Below are 20,918 nucleotides of genomic sequence, written 5' to 3' on the forward strand. Positions count from 1 at the left end.
CTAACGGCAAGATCCTTCTCGCTTCTTCACTTTTGATCGAAATAAAATGTAATAGTGTTAACACACTACAAACCAGAACTGCCTATATCCACACGACAATACGTTTATTGTTACAGCTATTTTCACTCTACCAATGAAAAATGTCGGAATCTCATTCATTACGTAATTTTTCTTTACATTGTTTACAATGAACTGAAGATATTTGGCATTCCCGGTCCCTTCAGTCTGCATAAATTCACAAACTCTACTCTTTAATTTACTGTAAAACCAGAAATTTTCCTGTGCATAAAACTTTCATGCATATTGCAAGGAGCCAAGGTTCACAGAAGTAAAATGCACGCTGAAGTGTTTGTCTACTCAATGCATTGAATGCCAGAGGTTATTTGTGAAAGTTTCATCATGCCGTTTAAAAAGGCTGTCGACTCTAATTCGCAAAAGTTTCATGCCTTAAATGTTTCTGGTTTAACAGTATTACAAGTATGCTGAAGGCAATTGTCAATTGTCAATTGTCAATGGTCCATATCGGCATCAAATGTTCCTGCCATTTCTTTTCAGCACAATCCAGTTTTCAGGGTAAAAGTCCGTTCTCCCTCAAAACTAGCAGCAAAATAAGATCACCACCATTGTGACGAGTGTTTCTGGTCGTTGGCCCTTGCCACAAAATTTCTATGGCTTCAGTCTCTCCGCATCCATGTCCATAACAAACAATGTTGGCAAAAGTCATCCTGGAGAACGAGTTATTAAGAAAGAATTTTTGCATTGCGATCGCGCCACCCGTGGACAGGGAGAATCCAGCCTTAGCTGTGATCATGCTTCTGGTCAAAGCGACTCTTGTTGTTCTTCACCATGTAGATGAAGTATGTGAGGGCGTCCTTTTCTCTGACGGGAATAGTCCGAAAGTGTCGCGCTACCATCTGGAGATGATAAAGAAAAAGAGACAATCTTGTAACTACCCAGTCCTTGTGTATCTTCTTATTCTGTTTTGTTTTGTTTTTGTGTTTTTGTTTTTTTAACAGTAATGATCAATATTGATAGCAATGGCTATGGCCCCCAAGGGAACGGAGGCATCAATTACAATAATACAGTAAATAAAAATTTTATTTTCTTAAATCATTGCTAGTTCATCTGAATTCCAATCAAAAGTGCTCTCAGCATTTCCACCACTTGACCTTTGCATGAGACCATGAACAGCACCCTATCATAAATATTCCCCCTGTGCATCTATGACTTATTAAGTTTGGCAACAATTCTAGCAATGGCTGCAAAGTTATTGGTCACAAAAGAGTTCTACAGGACAACCTTGTCATGTGACCTGGAATTATCTTTGACCTTTAATAGAAAAAAGACCTCGGACAGCAACATACCAGTAACTTGAAGAAATCACAGTGCATTTCTGTTCGTAGTTCGAGCACAACTGGAGTAATGGTGAGATATTCATTTGTCAAAAGACAGTCTTGCATGAAAAACAAACATTTATGATGAACAGATGGAAAGCCCTTCAGTCTTTGCACACCCACCTCCATTATAGATGGGGGAAAAAAAGTTAAGAAGTGCTTCTCAATTGTATTCCAGGTGAAATTTGTATAGATAATCTCATGCAAATGCAGGTATGCAAAAACAAATTTCAAGGAGCGAAGTAAAATGAAGCAAGGTAAAGACTGAAAGTCAAGATTCTCATCAGAAACCTTATGACTTCCACTCATGCACTGTGATAGCTGAATGACCTAGGGAATCACCAAAGGCCATGCAAGACAATCATGTACAAGGAAAGAAACTTACATCAGCAAGCTGGGCCTTGTTCAATCCTGGTTTGGTCTGGATCTTAAAGTGACGCTTATATCTCCGCAGGGTGTTGACTTGCAGGTGGAAGAGATCGACCTTAGAGAGACAAACAGCAGTAGTAATAATCATTTTTGTCAAATGTGGCTTGAATTCTCATATTATTATTTCAATCAAACTAATACAATCTGCCAACTATTTTACTAGCATTTGAATAATATTTCTTTTTTCCCATACATGAGAGCTCAGTCAGGAGAATTTTTCAGGATATGAGACACTACATTGCTATCGGCAAATATAAATTTGAACTCTTGAAATTCTATGATCCACGGATCATGTCGAGTGCGTCATCAGCCTCTGCTTGCCAAACTTCACTTCTTCATTTGAAATCAGGCATTTAGTTTCCCAACTCACTTGATTCTGAGCAGAATAACAGCGAGGAATTTTAGAGGAACTAGGTGAACATCTTAACATTCTATGGAGGAGATACCCAAGAGTCTGCAAGCCTACCTCGGGCACATCCATGTCGTGGTCTGGAGATATCCCACCGTCTTCGTCACTCCCTCGCTTCTTTTTCTTAGTGCTCCGCACACTCTGAATTATCGACTTGTGGTAGTCGCAGATGTAGATGTGTCGAACCTATGCATGACGATAATACCAAACTCTTATATCTATATACACAAGCATGTATTGTAGATAGTGCGATTGTCTACTTGGGATTCCATAATGATATGGACAAGGACATGGATCACTCTCATGAATCAACAATGACATAAAAATAAGCGGTATGAAATAATTGAATCATAATCTTTGTGCCAAAAAATGATATGATTAGATCACATATCGAGTTCTAATATCCTGGCTATTCCCCCCCCCCCCCCTTTCTTGTGCTAGGGTGTGTGTGTGTGTGCATGTCCTACTTTTGTTCAGGATATCAAAACTGATAATCAAAAATGAGTGCAATAAATAGGCAAAACATTGAAGGTGTTCTTATCATGTAGCAACACTGCATGTGCGTGCAAGGTATATTTGACTTGTTCCCCTTCCCCTACCACAAGAAGTATCAGTATATCACTTACAACTTATATCTATCAATTATTTTGTTACTAAAACATCTACAGTTGAATAATCACCATAGGGTTCAGTACAGTAGTTTACTACGAAACACAAGTCTCACACCACTTCTCATTACTCTCACATGTATATGGAAAAGTATTCCACAATTCAGCACTCACGCTGTGATCAATGGTAAGCTTCAGTTTTCGTTGCTGCACTGTCTTGGCGATGCGCTTGCTGTAGCAGGCGTTGCCCGCCGGCCGGGAGCAGCGCTGGCCATCGTCCACCAGGCAACAGATCTGACCATGACCAGAGTCCCGACTGTCGTCTTCTGTGGTGCTGAAGCCGTTCATCTTGCGCTGCGACGACGACAGCTTCGACGTCGAGGAATTTAGGCTGTTGTTCTTCATCGCCAAGGCAGATGTTCTACTCCTCTTCTGTATCATTGGGAGAAAGAGGAGAAATAAAGAGAGGAAGAGAAAGAAAACAGGACTATTATCTCATGAAGTCATAAGAGAACTATTCATGTTGACAGCATATAACCATACTGAATTTGACCAAGAATCCTTTTAGGCTTGACAACAAGAGAAATCCAAACGAGAATACTTGCTGTGAAATTTCCACTCGTAGTCAAAACCATTTCAAGACATCACATACAGGGAGAAGGACACAGGTTCAATGACGACTAATCAGATTATAATTTATGTACGAACATCTGCCTAGATTTGATCAATGACATTGCTTGTCATTGTTTTATACATTGTAATGTCACTGCATCACCCCAATGGCAGATTAAAGAGAGAGCAAGAGCAAGAAAGGGGGGGGGGGTGACTATATAACAAACACATGATTGGGCTTCATTAGTTAATCTCTGTATCAACGATGAAATGTTTCATGACCTGCATTTGCTAGCTTTCTGAAATACAAACACATATCACATGTCTACAGCAATTGCTGGAACATAATGCCACACAGTAATCTACTTCATCAAATGCAGATAATTTTACAGTTACAGGGGAAACTCGGTATAACGAACACTGCTATAACGAGATATCGGTTACAACGAGGAAATTTTCTCGGTCCCAAATTTCCTTCCACACAAGTCTATGTAAAATGCTACTCTTATAGCGAGATCGGCTATAACGAAATAACTGCTATAACGAGATAAATTTTGTGACTTCCAAACAAAGAAAAACATAGTAAATCAAACCTGCTATAGCGAGGTAAAGCAAAATGCCTTCGGTAAAGCTTTACTTCACCTGTGCTATCATCTTCCGAGATTGTAAAGCTTGATGCGCCAAAAACTGTCTTGTATACACATAATCATTTTCTTCAGCGCACTCCAGCTAGCACTGCATGTTGTACGTGTGAAGTGTGTGTGTGCACGCACTGATACATGCAGAAAATGTGCTGGGACGGCCATATGTATACATGACATCATCATGACGTTTAGCAGGTGTGAGGCAATCTGATGCTGTGATTGGCCTTCTACTTAGGGAATTCCCCGTCTTCACACACACGCAGTCATAATGTACATACAGAATGTGTCACATACACACACAGCATTGTGCAGACCTTATTCAAGCTTTCCACACAACACACACCCATACGATAACCACATACCAATCCACAGACGATCTTGATACAATCGCAAGCTATATAAATTTACAAATTCAAACATCTACAATTAATAAGAAACACATTCTTGATATTGGATTTCCTTGGCGAAAAACATCTTCTTACCCACAAAGGTGAGTAATTCCCTCACACACAATATCAAGTTATCAGTATTGATTGAAATATGATGGGTAGTCCCTCATGTGCAAATTAATGTCTTTATTTTATGCCTTCTTTTATGCCTACTGATATAACGAGATATCGGCTATAACGAGGAAAATGACTCGGTCCCGACCATCTCGTTATATAGAGTTTCCACTGTATTTTAGTCTGGTTAGTGACTGTAAAGCCAAGAGTGACAAAATTAAACAGAATAGCTACTGCACACCCATAATCATTCTGGTTGACATACAGCTGTACATGTATACATTGTACACTGTATGTACTGTACATTGTACATGTACAAATATTGTACTAACTGTTGTAGTTCTTCATACAGTGTAATGACATGCAGATGCTCAACATTTTTATACAGCACAGTTTATAAAAATGCTAATATATAGTTCAGTTGTACACTATTAAATGTCACATTCAATGAATTAAAAACCATTTTGTACCCATCAGCACTAAACTGTTTCACTATCACTTTGTGCTCCCTCACAACATCCCACGTGTATTGTTACCAGTACACGTTTGCAAAACATATGTGTACTCTAATTCTCTCTCTCACGGTACACTAACTCTCTCTCTCACATCTTACTAACACCATCGTAAAAAAAACACAAAAAATATGTACCGGGGTATAGATTAATAGGATTACAATTTTTGTACTTAATCAATATTATGTAAGGAAAACAAAATTAAACAAAAAGACCCACCCAAAACAAACATTTTCCTAAAGATTACATGTACATGAACCCAGATATATTACCTTATTTAATTCTAGTATTACAAGCTTACATTTTATGCATACTAGAGCCTTCAAACACATTCAAAATTTATCTCTGATCATTTAATGCAATACTTATATGACAATTAGCTTGGCAGAGAGCCAAGAATGAAAACTTGTCCCAACGCTATGATTCATCCCAAAAGGATTAATTTCTGCACAGTAGAACTGAAGGACAAGTTCACCTTCATATACATTGTATGTGTGGATTAAGTGAATGCAGCAATATAAGTATCTAGAACATCAGTATAAACAGTGGAAGGTTGAGGAAAATCAGACAATCTCAAAAGTTATGAATTTTTGAAGTTTCAGTGCTGCCATCGCTGGATATGGAGACAGTTTTTTTGTGATGTCACATTCATAGAACGGTATAAAGAAAATATAAAGAAAAATCAACATATTATTTTCACTTTTCTTGCAAATTAAAAGAGCACTTGACTTGCCTCCTTCAAAAGGCAGAGGGGATAATATCATCCTTAACATACAAAGTATGTCATTAACTAGTTGAGGGAATATGTACTTTAAAAAAAAAAAAAAAATTAAAGAAATAAATTTTTGTGGAATTCTCTCTATACTTTCTTTGTACCGTTCTGCACATGTGACATCATAAAGTGTAGTAGTCTTCTCATTCAGCAATGGCAGCAACAAAACTTCCAAAAACTTAACTTTAGAAAGGATTGTCCGATTTTCATCAAACTGTTACTAATATGTTCTAACAAATTTACTGTATTCACTAAATCCACATGTATATATCAAGGTGAACTTGTCCTTTAAAGAACAGAACTAGTAAAGAAAATATGGGTATATCCTGACCAGAAACAGAAAAAAGAAGGAAATGTGACTGCTTTGACTATGTAACAGAATCCAATCTTAGGTCACGTGATTACTGGGCCACTTACTGTACAGTATAATAGAGCATTTACTCCTAGATTTTGTGTTCAAAAGACTGAAAATACATTTTCTGTAATGTTGGGGGAAAAAAAGAGAGTGACTTTGTAAGTCTTTGTCTTGAACACCATGTGAAATGCTATTCCCATGTCGACCTCAGAGCAGAGTTGGGTAGGAAATTGTGAAATTAAGAACATTCATGCCGAAAACACCAAGGGATATACAGCGTCTGCAGATGAAACCACAGTTGTGGAAATAAGATGTCTACTTTGATTATATTCACTGATTTCATTTTGATGATCTATGCACTCCTGACATTCAAACTGTCACTAAAGACTCTTATCTTCATGATTGTGACCAATGTCTACTTAAACATTTCATGTTTCCTTTTTTGACATTACTTATTGTGAACATCTACATTTTCCTCCTTGCTTACTGTATATAGTTTCTCATCTGGAAATGCCATATCTCAGCTTATGTACAATTTACATCTACTGTAACTCCACTCTACAACATTCCTATTCAAAAGGCAGGAAGAAGCCAACTCATCTCCTTGTGTACAAAATGAATTCAGTCATTCACTTTCATACAAGCAGAGTGGGTGGAACTCATGGAAGAGCTTTTTGCAATTTCAAATGTTTCAAGAGTAGAATGTAAAATATCGACATTCTTACAGAGAGAAAATACATACCGTGGTAATCCAAAAGGCCATGAGAGCCATTTCCTGTATTTGTTTTCACGCCAAATGCTTTTTCCTCTGCTTCACTAAGATCAAGTTCAAAATGTAGGGTTTGTTGCCAAGGCAAATTCAGGTTGACATTTGCCTTTTCAGCATGACTGGTATAGGAAAATGCTTGCTCAGGGTGTCATGGGGAACATTCTAGCGTGTTTCCTGGCGGGGTAGGAATACACTTCACAGTCTCATCTAGTGCTCTTGCCACTTTCACAGTAGTAATAGAATGCATTACACATTTTGTGGTATTTTTATTTTTGTGAATTTTACTGAGATGACAGTAATTTCTTGGGAATGAAAATATCTAGTTAAAGTCAGGGTGCTACATACATTTGTAACTTTTTCTTCTACCACTTGCCCGGTCGGACAAGCAGATTATCAAATTGTTGCAGAACACTTTACGGTCGGAAAAGCAGATTATCAAATTGTTGCAGAACACTTCCCCGAACATAAAGTCCAAATATTAGAAAATGATGTAGAAAATCACATGTACATGCACATTGTAAGTCAAGGGGTTAATAAAACACAATCATTTGCATAAACAGCACACATTGATTCGCATGTCTAAACACATTGGAGTAACAACTTGGTTTGATCCTGTGCTGGCGTTACACAGCATTGGGGCTTTTTCAAGTAAGTGTTGGAAAGTTGCTGTAATGAAATTGCAGTGTAAAATGTGCTGCATTACTTAACATCTGTCATTATTTTGGGGCCTCTGTATGGTTGACATTGTGGGTTTGTAGGGGTGAATAAGTGAAATAAAGGTGGCTTCAAAACTCTTTGCTTGCCCAAGTTGGGCAAGCATTTTTCTCATTGTTCCAAAACACTTGCCCAACTTTGATTTTCACTTGCCCCAGGCAATTGGGCAAATGCTGTGTATACACGTAGAACCCTGAAAGTTTGAGAGCACAGAAAATTCAAGCAATGTTCATTGGACAAACGCTACCACCAAAAGTCATGAATAATGGAATGCTGATATTATCAAAGCATACAAGGGTTTGCTGGAGATGATCCTAATACATGTACTGTAAAAGTGGTTTCTTTCGCGATGGTTTTATTTTCGCGCTTTGAGGTTGAACCACGAATTTAACATCACGCGAAAATGTTTTTAAAAGTCGCGTGAAATTAACCACGCAAGGAAATGTTTTGAACTCGGCGCTTGTTACAACGCTATTACGCACATGCACACACGAAGATTCCGCGCATTGTGTGTATTGATGGTCAACACACACACAGCGATACCGCGCAATGTCATGTTATAAAGTACTCCAGAGACAGGATTTCAGGTAAGCCTGCATTTAATTTTAATTTCTATTTAATAAATAAAAGAATAATTGGATTATAGTTTGGGTTTTCATGTGCAAAATAGAACAGTTTTTGCCGACTGTGAAATCACAGATTTTGCCGACCGCGAATTTAAACACACGTGAAAAAGTAGGCACTGATGGAAATCGCGAAAGTATACACGCGAAAGAAACCACTTTTATAGTACAAGCATGAAATACATGTATAGCAATGATAAAATCACATGTCTGATTTCTCCCCTCCCTACAGTACACACAAATGCATAATATTGCAGGGTAATATAGATAGTCTATTCAAGGACGCATAATTTTTTTACCCATAGGTTGAATTCACAAAATACAGAAAACTTCCACAAATTGCCAAATATTGGGGAATTTCACCAAACATACAAATATGTAGATGTGGATTCAGTCAGTGCAAAAAATTCAGTGAAACACATTGATCATGATGCCATTTGAGGAAATATCCAGACAAGCAGTTCAAGAGCTGTATTTTTCTTTTTTACAGGTTTGGTTAAGTTGTGTGTGCAAATGTGGCTGGTTGGGAAGACTACAACAATGCAACTACACTTTGTACTTGGTGTCGCAAATGGGACAACAACATTTATAAAGAAAATATTGGGAGAATTCCACTTATTCTCACTTCATAGCACAATGAAACAGCACAAGACTTACAAAGTTGTACCTCCTATAGAGTTAGTTCATGAAAATAGTACACATTCCCTTGACTTATTGACATACATGTTGTACCGATGTAGTGTACTTACTTAGTACATTGTATGCATTATATGCACATACTGCCTGTGCACAAAGTTGCATGTACAAAATGTACTTATTTTACCCTAATTATTATGCATAATTTTGCATGAAAGTCTAAAACTATAGCACATGATTTGGGGAATAATATGAAATCTGATATATACTTTGCTCAGGAAGTAGAAAGAATGCAAAACAGACACAAAATTAAGTAAATTTTTGTAACAAAAAAATATGCAAGTAACATGGCAACAAATGTAATTGTAATTATATCCCACTGTTACCTCTTAGTTAAGGCCTACATTATAGAGTGTAAAACAAAAATACCATCCCTTGGTCAGTCAGATACACTATTCAGTATGACTAATTCATTGAGCATACTGTTGACTATGACATTGTATGCAATACATTTAGTGTATTAGGCTTCCTTGTTAAGGAAAACCACAGAAAACTGACATGAAGTACATGTTCCTGTATGAAAGGGGACTAGCCAACTGCTGCATGTATTCCCCAACTGTTCACTTGCAAAAAGGCGACATGTAAAAAATGAAGCTGTTTCATACGGGATTTACATGGGCCTCACACGCATTTTAGACAACAACTATTAAGACAAATGGAAAGGAAATGCCAAGTATGACCAATTTAATTCTTCATCCAAAACCCACAGGAATTCTGAAGAGCATGCTCTTTTTTTTTTTTTTTTTTTTTTTTTTTTTTGGGGGGGGGGTTGTTTTGTTTTGTTTTTTATATGAGGGGGGAGGCAATTCCACAGGGATCCCCTCTACTGTATGATTTTGTGAGTGAAGAGATAAAACTTCACTAGTTACTGGAACACAAATGAATGAGTGTTAATATTACTTTTAAGCAATTGTAAGTGATCACAGAGCTGTGCACAACAGGCTCTGTTTTCTGTAGATGCAACTTTACATGTACCGACGGTACCTAAAAAAAACCCAATAATAATAACTAGAAATGTTGCTATGGCGACTGATGCCTCCGCCATAATGCATGATTCTCCCAATAGGTGTATGGTACAATGTCTTCACAATGTGTGATGACTGACAAAATATTGAAATGTCATGTTTGTCAGAAATATCTTGAATGTTCACATTCCTTGAACTACATTGTAGGTTTGCTATAATTGTCTAAGAGTGCAGGTACACGCATTTGGGGAAGTGAGGATTTTTACTTGACTTCTGACCTACCCTTTTGTAAGTTTATACGTTGAGTAATTTTCAAGGTATGAAGAAAGAGTGTAATTACAGTATAAAATAGATTTTTTTTTTTTTGCATTTAAACCTGGCCTTTGACCCATGACCTTTGACCTTTGAGAGACTCTACATTAGGTAATACATGTATATATCAAGTTTTAAAAATGATAATGCAAGCATTGCATATACTAGTTAATGAGGGAAATAGTAAAATTTTGAGGAGCTGACCTTGACCTTTGACCCCTGACTAATGACCCATGACCCCTACATTCCTAGATAATCCCTGCCAGTCAGTACATGCGTATGTACCAAGTTCCATGAAGATATACATTGAACCATTTGCAAGAAAGTGAAATTGTAACATTCTCACCTAACCTTTGACCTTTTGAACTTTGACCTTATGACATGAAACTCTCTCTGGAGAATCTTTACGCAGTAGTACATGCCTACACTAAGTTTTAAAAAAAATACCTTCGGACATTGCATGGATATGGGGAAATAGCATGGATATGGGGAAATAGCAATATTTATAGCATTTGACCTTGACCTTTGACCTCTTGCCAATGTCACTAAAATCAATACAACTAATTGCCCTATCACACATCATCCTTGGACCAAATTTGGTGAAAGCTGCTTCATCCAGTTTTGAGTAATCACATAAACAGTTAAATTTTAGGATTTGACCTTGATCTTTGACCTTTGACCTCTGTCCAATTTCACTCAAAAACTAATCAAATAATTGTCCCATCATACATCATCCTCAGACAAAGTTTGGTGAAATTTGCTTGATCCAGTCTTGAGTTATCGCGTAAACAGATACAATTTCATGATTTGACCTTTGACCTTCGGCCGATTTCAGCCAAAATCTAATCAACTAATTGCCCCATCATACTTTATACTTGGACCAAGTTTGGTAAAATTCCAGTCAATATTACTCAAGTTATCGCGTAAACGAATGCGGACGGACGTACGGACACGTACGTACGGACGGACGGACAACCCGAAAACATAATGCCTCCGGCACCACTTCGTGGCGGAGGCATAAAAATGCAGATATTAAAATCTACAATGAATTGAGTGTGAAAAATGGAACAATTCTTAATCTGACATGTTTACAACTATAAATGGTGTTCTATAACTTACATAGCATAGATAAACTGTAAATCCTGTACTTAAATGTAGCTCCACTTGTACACGTTCCATATCCACAATTTTCCCTATTGCATAGAATTATAATGTACACCTACTGGACTGTAAAAACTCAAACGGGGGCAGCACTTTTTCATTTCCGTAAAAGACATGTCGACAAGGCTGTGCCTATGCACAGTGCGAGCTCTATTTGGTTGTACACGAAAAACAGAGTGATAATTGCAACTGATTGACAAATTGCCCTACATCGACGTAAATAAGCACTGAATTGATCAGTGTTTTAGTAGTAGCCATGATAAAAAATCATGGGCGTACATACTCGAGCAGGATTCGAACCCACGACCTCCTGATCACCGGACAGGCGTCATCTCCACTAGACCACCGAGCTTTCGCCCAACAGCAAGTGTTGGTTCTAATCCTTATAGCATGCAGCGGGTACTGCTTTGTTATTCAAATTTTTTATGAAGTTCTCCCGTCGAGATGTTTTCATTGCAACTGATTGACAAATTGCCCTACATCGACGTAAATAAGCACTGAATTGATCAGTGTTTTAGTAGTAGCCATGATAAAAAATCATGGGCGTACATACTCGAGCAGGATTCGAACCCACGACCTCCTGATCACCGGACAGGCGTCATCTCCACTAGACCACCGAGCTTTCGCCCAACAGCAAGTGTTGGTTCTAATCCTTATACTTATAGCATGCAAAAAAAAATTTGAATAGAGTGATAATTACTATCTCTGTTTTTAACTAACGGTACCAGTTTTGTAGATTTTCTCAATAACTGTTACATGTTGGTAAAAGAAATGTAGACCTACAAAATGTAGTTGTAAGCTCTGAAAATGAATTTTTATTGATAAGTGGCAAAGGTTTAGTCATGATGAAAAGGCAAAAATTAAATGGAAATATACAGCATGCTGTGCCCATGCCCGATGCATGGTAACTCTGCATCAATTACCAGAACTGCACAAATGAACACCTGAAAGTGTGAACCTCCTTGATCTCTGCATGTTTAACATGTGTAATACACATGACATGGGTGTGGAAACATCCATCAAGATCACCTCATTCATTTGCATGAACATACGGCCAGTTGTACTGGCCCAACCGCTAGCAATGAAATGTTATTTATGCTATAAGGAGAATTCATACAAATGTTACACAGTCAATATACAAATGTAGATACCTACAGTCGTACAGAGACTGGATTCTAACTGAACAAACCACTTACTACAGTTTACACTTCTACAAATAGTACAATTGAATTTAGCAACTCAAATTTAGATCTATAAACAAAAAAAGCTAAATCACTGAACACTTTGACAGTGTAACGTAAGCAGATCTACATTGTACTTAAACAGGAATTTAAATCCAACCAAAATTGATCACTTTTTAGATTTGTGTAATTTTGGGGGAGTTTCCATTCATTTGCTACTTTTGACTCTGAAGACACAAATGCCTATTGCAACACAAACGTGCTCCTTGCATACTGCGCCGCACCGCGCCTGAAAGTGTACAAATGTGAAGTGCTCAGCAGCTCTGTCCTCAGCAGCCTCAGTTCACATCCAGAAAAAATTGTATCTACCCGGCCGCGCTGCGACTCCCAAACATACCAAGAATGTTCCTTACAGACACACGAAAGACATGTACTCTACGAGTGACGACAAATTCAGAAAATTACACGTTTGAGTGTTAGTGTATCGCCGTCATATTTTCTCTTACAGACAGGAAAACGGTCTACAGGGTGTACCGGTACATCGACGCCCTATGAAGTCGGATTCATTGCGACAGTACGGACATGGTGTCTTCACAATTTTACTTGCACGCAGAACTAGCGGCTGCGATTAACGAGGCTCGAGCCGAGACCCGAGCCAGTGTCCGATCGAGTCTACTTACCTTTGTTCCCAAATCCTTCTTTTGGCTCAGTTTTTTCTTCTCGTGCTTGCTCTTCTTCTTGCTTGTTCTGCTTGTCCACATTGACTCAGAACTAGATTCAGGTTTAACCGATACAGAGTTCGACATGTCGTATTTGTAGCTGGGATTTGTTGGTGCTTTCACAGAAGGCACAGCCCCGACTTTGAGGCGGAAGCGAGATTGAAATCCGAATTGATGCTGCATGCTTACGGACGTGTCCACGCTGTTCTCCGTGAAGTGAGCGGAACATATGCGAGACCACTTGGTTATTTTGAAGTCCGATCTCGTTGTCTGAACGAATCTTATCCACGCTCGTCGCGAACCATGGTCTGAAGGAAATCGAAGGAAAGTCACATTGCGATGTGAACAAGTATTCCTGGTACAACCTCCAACAACACAGGTTTGCGGCATGATTCCAAAAACGGGGAAAATCTATTGAGAAAGCGTCACCCACAGACTCCCATGCTGAGCCCAACATGGAGACCACGCGTAAATGTCGCACACACACACACTACAACCAGTGAACACAACCAGCATTCACGTCACTCGCTTGCCCCGATTGCAGCCCGCTCGTACTTCACGTACAAAGGCTACACAACGGCAGCATACAATGCCTACCCAGTAAAACGCAGCACAGAACGCCGCAGAACTGACAGCAATCCCCACCTATGACGTACGTACATACGCCCCAGCCGGACGACTGAGCACTCCGATTCGATATTCAGTATCGCTTTGTGTGTGTCGCATTGGCGGTCCGTGGAAGTCGCCTGCCCATGGCGCAGTCATATTTCCACACGTACACTCTACCATCACATCAATCGGTGAGGGTGTGGGAAATACGGGACTCTGCGGTCGATCACATTATGCTCAGTCACATTCATGACGTCACATCATGGATAGTAGCAGATGAAGACGAAAGGGCAAAATTTCAGTGAAATGAAAACAAAGTTATTGAAAGCATCACATAAAATGAGTGGCAAGTTACAACCTAAAAAGCTGTTTGCTATCAGTTTTCAGCACTTCTAATCTATCTTGAGAGTTGTTTCTGACCAAGAAGATGTTCATTGTATAGATTTATTTATGTATTTATTTATTTATTTATTTATTCAAGATTTCAAGCGTGTTCACAAAATAGGAATGCATACAAATGTATGCAAGTACATCTCATATAGCCAAGACAGAATACATACAATAAGTATACATTGATAAGAAGCAGTTACAGGATAGTATACAACTCCACTAAGAGAGCTACATTACTCAAGGTAACGAACACGCAAAGGAACTGCAACATAAGCTTAAAGCTTGAAAATTGTTGCAACCCCCGTGCACACAATCTATATATTCTTGCAAATAGTTTAAATGATACTTGATAGGAGTTGGGGGGGGGGGGTATTTACAAAGAGAGCATGGGAACATGAGGGGGAAAGAAGAAATGCATGTGTGGTGCCTATTTGTCCTGTCGGACATTGACAAGAGAGAGCAAGAAAAAGTTTAAAGTGTCAAGTCATTATAAGGAAATTATACTGATTAAATTGAGTAAATTTCTCATAAATCCCATTCAAATGTTGATTTCAGGGGAAATATATGATCACAGCAAGTTCAATAGTTAATAGTATCCAGGAGTTCAGCGTGAAGCTGATAATAGAATATGTTTGATCGACCTTTTGAAAGTAACTATTTTTTGTAAATTACGAACATGCTGAGGTAGCGCATTCCAGACATCAGGACCGCTATGTCTGACTGATTTATAGGCTAGTGCAGTACCGGGGTTCACTAAATGTATATCTGATGCTTGTCTCGTGGGATACGAGTGAACTGCACTGTTAAGTTGAAACATTGTCGAAAAAGAGACAGGTAATAGGTCTTGCTTAGAACGAAACATGAAGAGGGCAGTCTGTAGGAAATGTATATCATCTACTTTTAAACATTTTAATTTCAAGAACAATGGGTCTGCATGTTCTAGGAAACCAGACCCTGTACATATGCGAACAGCTTTCTTTTGCAACAAAAGGATATTATCTGTCAAACTCTTTGACGTTGCCCACAGAATATTACAATACGAAATATAAGGTAAGATAAGAGTGTTATATAACATCAAAAGATCTAAGACACTTATACACCTGAAGTGGAAATTACACTTTATGTTCAAAAATGCCTTATAAGATTATAGAATATAATATAAAATAACTGAAAGGTTCATTAAGTATAGACATTAAAAAAAAAACAATTACGGCAGCAGTTTGACATGCTTCAAAAGCTGCAGTGATCATGATCCAATTTTCAGATATTAATTTTAAGATGAAAAGATTATCATCATCACAGTTTTGGGGGACAATTTCAGTGGGCTCACTCCTATGAACCCTCTCAGTGACCATCATCTCAAGATGCTATACTGACAATGTACTTAAAAGTCACAAACCAGGGTTAGTGTTAGGAATGATTTGAATGAAAGCTGATCACCAATGTCATAGAATTTCTATAAATTCTTTAACTGAGTGTTCTGGTGATCAGTTGTCACACATAACTTGCATGTATGTGCAAATGAATAGGGAGTATACTGCATAAGCAGTGCTGGAAATATTGTCAAGTAAAAGCCCTATGCTGTGTTCAAGCTACTTAAAAAAAAAACAAACAAATGTCATTACTATTAGGACATTTTTATGAGAAACGTGTAAGCTATTTTCATATGTACAAGTGCTTTTGGTCAGTCACATCTAAAGACAAAATGATGTTGCCATTGTTGTACAATTCTCCTACCGACCTGCAGGCACATCTTCACCAAGATTCCTTTATTTCAATGAAATGAATCATGATTCGTAATGATTATAGGGGAGTAACTACTAGCACTCATTCTGAGGGTAATTGGGTTGCAATAGCTAATAATGAGCATAGAACATCATTTTTACGGAACTATCATTGACCAACCAATGAGGCAATTTTGTGAAAATAATAAATATGTAGAATTACATATTAAAAAGATCGTATAGTTTTGGTTGAAACCTAATTTCAGGTTTCTAACATTTTTTGGTGAGATAATGAGAAACCTCTTATGAAATATGAAAGAGCATGTAATTCTATGAGGAATTCAACATTTATTTGATGAAAATTGGTTTTGAAATGGCTGAGATATCCAAAAAAGAGTGATTCTAATAAAGTGTGGGACCCACACTTTATTACGATCGCTTTGTTTTACTTTGTTTTTGGATGTTTCAGTCATTCCAAACCTGATTTTCATCAAATAAACTTTGAATTCCTCTTACAATGGTATGCCCTGTACTATATCATAAGTATCTTCTTGGTATCTCGCAAAAAGTTTAAAGCCCAATTCTCATCTCCACCAATACTGTACTATCCCTTAAACTGTACGCTGAAAATTCCATGACTTTAATTCTTAGCAACAGCTAGTTATCAGCTTTGAACATCATTTTAACTGAACTATCATTGACCAACCAATACAGTGGTACGGCAATTTTGTGAAAATAATATGCAGAACTACACATTAACTGTATACTGAAAATTCTCTGACTTGAACTCTTATGATAAATGTCTCACTTGGATGAAACTTTTGTTGATGTATTTGCTTCAGTTCACTCTAAGGTGTATGGATTTTCCCTTTCTAAGTGGCTGTATTTGCTGTTTTTACATTAAGTAGAAAGCCATGGAAGAGCTATGAGGAAAAAGCACCCCACAAACAATCAACAATAATTTCATATAATTTATGTATGTTATAGATGTGCCTGTACTTGACTGTTCCATGACAAGAAGTGAAATTTTGACATCTTATAACTTATTTTCAGATCAGATTTTTGCATGGCTTCAATAAACTTGCTTTTTTTCTGTTCATCTTTTGCCTGCTTTTTCTTGAATTAAAGTTAAGCTATTGTATAACTTACATTATGTTCACAAGCAAATGTGTTAAACTCTTTGACATGCAAATCACTGTCAAATGACATTTTTCCCTTACACTTGTTGGATTTTCAACGATCAATATCTTTTGCCTGCCTTATCATTATTTTTCTTTTCTCCTCTCAAAATGTACTAGGTGAAATCTGTCGGATATGTTGTACTAGTAAATGTGCCAATGAAAGCTGGTATGATTTCCTACTTCTCTGATATAATTTGCAATATTTCTAATATACGTGTATTTCCTCACTACTCCCTTTCTCATCCTCCATCGCTCAGAGCATAATCTTAGAAAGGACAGGAAAAATGAAATGCCCCATATCATCTTCTTGGGATTAAATTTCATATACTTTTTTCCCCTCATGTCATCCTGCTTCTGAACAATCCTCGCATGAAATTGCAATAATTGCAGAAATATTTCATTCCCATGGAATGAAAAGGAACACAGGGTATTTTACTTAACTTCATTTTAGTGAAATATTTGGTGACAGACCATGGAAGACTCGCAAGGCCAAGGGACATCACTGCCTCATTTAATCTGTACATGTGATGTTTCAGCAGCTAATTTGAATAATCTAAAGTTCTTGAACTTTCTTATTATCTGCTAGCTGATTTTTACCCGTTGAGGACAGACTGATTTCGCTACAACACGCATTTCCCATAGATATCTGCCCGAGTATACTCGGGACTTGTCCTCAACAGGTGAAAGAAATGTTCACTGTCCAATTAATCAGTGTATTTTTGTTGTTGAAGTCGACATGAGGTATGGCAATTTACAATAACATTGACAAGAACCGTAAACCGGGGTGGCTTTGGACAAATTTGAACTATTTCTATTGATATCTTCATTAAGAACAAAGGAATTCTGGGGTTAATGTGGGGGTTAACAAGTACTAATAAAGAGGATATCATGCCATATAGAGACTTCTTCAGTTTATTCTATTTCATGTTAATTTTTTTTGGTTAAAGTTTGTCCAAAGTGCCCCCGGGGTTCGGGGCAACTTTGGACAACCATATAAACCTTGTCAATATACCCTACAGGATTGTTGTTTGTCCAAGGATTAACTCTCTAAGGGGGGAGTTTAGACTACTAACAAGTTTTTTTAAAAGTTTTAACAACTCTAACATGTATAAATGTTTCATAACAAGTTTTGGAAAAAGTTTTAACAACTCGAACATGTTGAAATGTTTCATAACAACCAGCAAGTATACAAAATACATGAATGATTTATACATTGTGTATGGTAGTTTTTACAAGCAAAATTCTGCAGTAATTAACATGTGAAGAATTTAACTTTAAAGAGGCATTCACAGATATTTGGTTGCACAATTTTTTCAAGATACTAGTAATAGAATTACTGGTACCCCTACATTTGAAAATCTGAATTTTCAAAAGACCTAAATGTTCATAATAGTTCAGAACAAAAATGAAAAAGGATGCTACTTAAACAAGGCACTGCATGAATTTTCTTGCAATTAGGATAGTCAGCAAGTTTGATCACATGGATAAGTGAGGTATTGTACATGTACTATCATTGAGTTGTCCAATTCTACAGATGTTAATTTACTATTCAAATGGGTCATAAATCACTTTCAAGTCATTTTAAAGAATAATTTGGGGTTTTACCCCAAGAAATGCATGTACAGTATACACATGAGGTTGGCCAGATTAAAGTACCGGGGTATGTAGTTCTACAAGATGATTTTGTAATTTCCTTTGGATGTTGTTCATTGTAACTTTAGGTCAATTTGAAATGTTTGCAAAATAACACATTTTTGTTTTAAAAACAAATGCATTTTGAAAGAAAGAACAAGATCGTGTCTACTGGAAACACAAGGCTTTTCTTGGCCCTATAGTTATCACAAAAGTGAAACCAATGTCTATTGGAAATACAAGGTTTTCTTGGCCCTAGGAATCACAGAAGTAAAACCAACTACAGGAAATATTTGCTTAAATTCTTAGACCTAGGTTCACAAAATGAAAACCAATGTCTACTGGAAATCTTGTGTGCCTGTGTGCCGATTGTTCAGTCTGTAATACACAAAGTCCCTCTTTTAACGTTAAATTCTGCACATGCTTTCCTGATCGACATTCCATTTTTGCAAGCTTTCACAGCATCTTTCATGCTTTCTTCTGAAGAGTTTCTATAGTCTCTTGACCCAGATCGTCTTTTATATGATCTCCCCATCCTAACTTATTATCTCATCTGTAAGAGAAAGAAAATACATTGCGCAGCCGTCGAACATTTGGTACTTCTTTGGTGTCCAAAGTCACCCCGTAAGTGACCCTAAATCCAGGGGTGAAATTGGACATGACCTTTTTTAAAATTTGTAAGGATGGTCAGGTATCCTGAGTATAACAGGTGGGTTCATGGCCACTTCATGTTCACTATCCAACAAATAGGCTTGAGCTTCCATACTTCTGTATTCCTAGAGTACCAAAAGTTCGATGGCCACAAAATTCAAGCATTCCATGGACCCTGCAAAGAAAAGCCCCCAAAACATATAAGGTAATGCAATATACAAGAGAAGTGCGGTCATTCAAATATTCACATATCCCCCTTTCATAACCTACAAAAATATTTTCAGAAAAACCAAGAGCAAAAGAAATGTAAGTGAAACAATCTTTTTTTTCTGAACTGTCCAAAGTCACCCGCCTGTCCAATGTCCCCCCAGTTTACGGAACTCATATTTACGAGAGTAGTCAAGACAAGACAATTATAAATTAAGTAATTGTTATGAAAGTGTCCACCAGAAGATATGGAAAATGTAATGATGAAGAATGATGAAAAGTGCAATTGCGCAATTGTGAAAGTGTATACAGAAATCATGATCAAGGACTGGCACCCATGAAAGTAATTGGAGAGACTAATGAAAGAAATGTAAAGAAATGTAATTACATTGTACATGGATATTTGAGAAAGCCTTTGTTCAGAATTTCAGAAAGTCTGTGAACAAAAACTGGGATCATGATGGTGGTTACAAGAAAAGTTTTATTACAAATGATGACAAAAAGACAAAAGAATATAACAATTTCATCAGTTTATTGAAACAAATGGCAGACAGCTTTTCTACAAAGCGACAAATGCGGATTACTTACAACCTGTACTATGGTTCAATTACTGATTCTTGTCAATTAAGAAGATTCACACAGACACTTTGAAAATTGGTATAGAATACACACATATTTATTCAGTCTCCTTCAAGGTCTAGTTCACTGAAGAATATTCCCTCTCTGCAGCTCTGTTACTGAGTAATGTCCTATCCATCCTTGACCCTCTTGCCTGTAAATGCAGTGACTGAGACTGCCATTAACTCCTTCACTCCTGTTCGCAACACAATTGTTAACACCATAAACAGCATTTTAAATTTGTGATACTCTGAGAATAGCTTTCAGCCTACAGAGCGCATACACTGCATGTGTACCAGCACTGTGCATTAAAGATCTTAATTCAAAACAAAAATGTAAATGTCTTAACTTAACAGCTGCCAGCACATTATACATGTGCAACAACTTTGGTACATTTTATTTCTTTTGTTTGTTCTTCAATGATGGTGATACCACAGTGAACAGCTTGAAAATGCAATAGGGTAAGCATCTTTAACTTCTTCAAGTCATCACACTATAAAACCGCTGTTTGACTGCCAAGGTGCTGTG

The 20,918-nt window shown here is 37.4% G+C and overlaps 1 protein-coding gene across 2 annotated transcripts; it reads right to left on the reverse strand.

The window, feature by feature from the left end:
• Nucleotides 1–797: 797 nt before the first annotated feature.
• Nucleotides 798–14,288, reverse strand: LOC139721602 (uncharacterized). 2 transcript variants are annotated; one of them, XM_071632933.1, is made up of 5 exons: nucleotides 13,340–14,288; nucleotides 3,015–3,269; nucleotides 2,290–2,418; nucleotides 1,780–1,878; nucleotides 798–914 (listed from the first exon to the last, which is right to left on the reverse strand). In XM_071632933.1, the coding sequence occupies exons 1-5, from the start codon at nucleotides 13,766–13,768 to the stop codon at nucleotides 798–800; spliced, it is 1,029 nt and encodes a 342-aa protein (XP_071489034.1). In that variant the 5' UTR covers nucleotides 13,769–14,288. The 2 variants fall into 2 exon arrangements, with proteins under 2 accessions (XP_071489034.1, XP_071489033.1); XM_071632932.1 differs by having other exon boundaries at nucleotides 3,015–3,272.
• Nucleotides 14,289–20,918: the final 6,630 nt, after the last annotated feature.

The sequence above is a fragment of the Diadema antillarum genome, unplaced genomic scaffold (genome assembly GCF_040938485.1).
Source record: "Diadema antillarum isolate AM-2024a unplaced genomic scaffold, OU_Dant_1.0 scf00000146, whole genome shotgun sequence".
Lineage (NCBI taxonomy): Eukaryota > Metazoa > Echinodermata > Echinoidea > Diadematoida > Diadematidae > Diadema > Diadema antillarum.

Excerpts from the sequence above, each read along its gene's own strand:
- LOC139721602 (XM_071632932.1), bottom strand. The coding sequence starts at position 13,768 with ATGCCGCAAACCTGTGTTGTTGGAGGTTGTACCAGGAATACTTGTTCA. Across the intron at positions 2,419-3,014 it reads AGCTTACCATTGATCACAGC|GTTCGACACATCTACATCTG; the intron begins GTGAGTGCTGAA and ends CGTCATGCATAG. Across the intron at positions 915-1,779 it reads ACAAGGCCCAGCTTGCTGAT|ATGGTAGCGCGACACTTTCG; the intron begins GTAAGTTTCTTT and ends TATCATCTCCAG.